This window comes from Arachis ipaensis, chromosome B03, assembly GCF_000816755.2.
Source record: "Arachis ipaensis cultivar K30076 chromosome B03, Araip1.1, whole genome shotgun sequence".
NCBI lineage: Eukaryota > Viridiplantae > Streptophyta > Magnoliopsida > Fabales > Fabaceae > Arachis > Arachis ipaensis.
Window position 1 is genome coordinate 134,620,830 of NC_029787.2, and position 1,986 is coordinate 134,622,815.

At 28.8% G+C, this 1,986-nt stretch overlaps 1 protein-coding gene across 1 annotated transcript in view; it reads left to right on the forward strand.

Annotated features, from left to right (window-relative positions):
* The window catches only part of LOC107634807 (protein RADIALIS-like 4), a 1,581-nt gene continuing 575 nt past the window's right edge, over window positions 981–1,986 (forward strand). Inside the window, exon 1 of the mRNA XM_016338220.2 lies at window positions 981–1,410. Coding sequence (XP_016193706.1) covers window positions 1,127–1,410 — 284 coding nt within the window. The 5' untranslated portion in view covers window positions 981–1,126. The remainder of the gene's footprint in view (window positions 1,411–1,986) is intronic.

Below are 1,986 nucleotides of genomic sequence, written 5' to 3' on the forward strand. Positions count from 1 at the left end.
GATGTCTGGTTCAATTTTTTGCTCATGTCAATTCAAGGGGGACATTATTCTTATGTTCCTTATTAAAATATGGTCAAAATGCTCCTTAATTTAATAATAATAATAAAAAGAAGGCATGCATGTGAAAAAAGGAATTTGAAGAATGAGTGAATTTTACATTATGTAATTAACTTTCTTGGTTAATACAAAGTCGGCGTGACCCTTCAATTTGCTACTAATTCCTATATTTGTTATAATGCCATATTCCTTGAAGTCTAAGCATTAAACAATTTTTTTTAATTTTTTTTTTGGTGACTAGCATTAAACTAATTAAATTTGCACTAATAATAAGCACATAGCTATAAGTAGAATAATGTAACTTTATCTTAGCTTCGTCTTCTAGCTAGCTAAAAATCTTAAACCTTATTAATTTTTTTATTATCTCTAATATATAGTGGATATATTTTTTAAGAGAAAAGGATAAATAGGTCCTTGACATTTTGTCTCGCGGACATTTTTGTCTTTGATCATTGAAAAATATTTTTAAATCCCTGATCTTCACAAAATTTGGACAGATCAGTCCCTCCGTCCAAGTTTTGTGAAGGTCAGGGACTTAAAAATATTTTTTCAGTGGTCAGAGACGAAAATGTCCGTAGGACAAAAGGTCAGGGACCTATTTGTCTTTTTCTCATTTTTTAAAAAACATTACACTTTTTTTTTTTTTCAAAATATATTAACATGCAATCTTTCACAATGAATGCCAAATTCTAAATAGTTTAGGATAAACTCAAATTATTGAGTCAGTGTGTATAAATATTTAAGAGATGCATCTAAGAAAAAATTAAACTAATTTTGCACAGTCATGTAAAATAGGCAAATACCTAAAAATTAAAGTAGTATGATTTTTTACAATTTGTCCCCCCACTTTATGCTCCGAAAGCAACATCTATATAGCATCACACAACCACTACTATATAAAGGGTAGCAACGCATCCATATTATTCACATAAATAACTCTCTCTTTCTCTCTCCCTTAATAACTATATTAATTTTCATTATATTAGCATATAGTCATATACTATAGTATAGTGTGTTTATTTTTTTTATTTTTTTCATTTGTTGTTGTGACATATATAGAAGATCATCAATGGCCTCAAGCTCAGCTTGGACATCAAAGCAGAACAAGAGATTCGAGAACGCTTTGGCCGTGTTCGACAAGGACACGCCGGACCGGTGGCAGAAGCTCGCGAGGGCGGTCGGAGGGAAGACTACGGTGGAGGAAGTGAAGATGCATTATGAGATGCTTGTTGAGGATTTGAAGCAAATTGAGGAAGGACATGTTCCTTTGCCTAATTATAGAAATGTTCCAAGTAATGCAACAGTTGGATCCAGCAATAAAGGTTACAACAATTACATGGAAGAAGAAAGAAGGTCTTGTTATTACTACTTTCTACCACTTCTACTAATAATAATAATTATGTATAGCATTTTGCACCATTACACGAAATCAGTTATTCGTATAAAATATATATTTATTTTTACGTACTAATAAATTTAGGTATAGTTAATTTTTTGTGAAATTCACTACATATGAGTTTTCACCTTTTATCGTACATAACTAAAATATAAATTATTTTCCATTATTTTTTTGTCCATTTAAATTAAATCGACACTTATTTTAAAACGGAGTAGTTGCTTGTTTTATTAAATTTATACACAAACTAAAAATGTACTATATTGTATTTGGTATATTTAATTTACCATATGATAGTTAAAAGGGATTCTGTATGTAGTGCTTATTATATTTTTCAAAATAGTACATTAAAAAAATTTAATAGATATAAATAGTAAATTGGTTAGAGCTTGGATATACATTAATTAATATCTTCTTCTTGTCCAAACTAATAATTATTATTATTTTGAAAAAAAAGTGAGTAGGCATGCTAAATTGCTAATAATTATGTATTATTTTTATATATAAAAAAAAGTTATTGCGTAGAGACACAT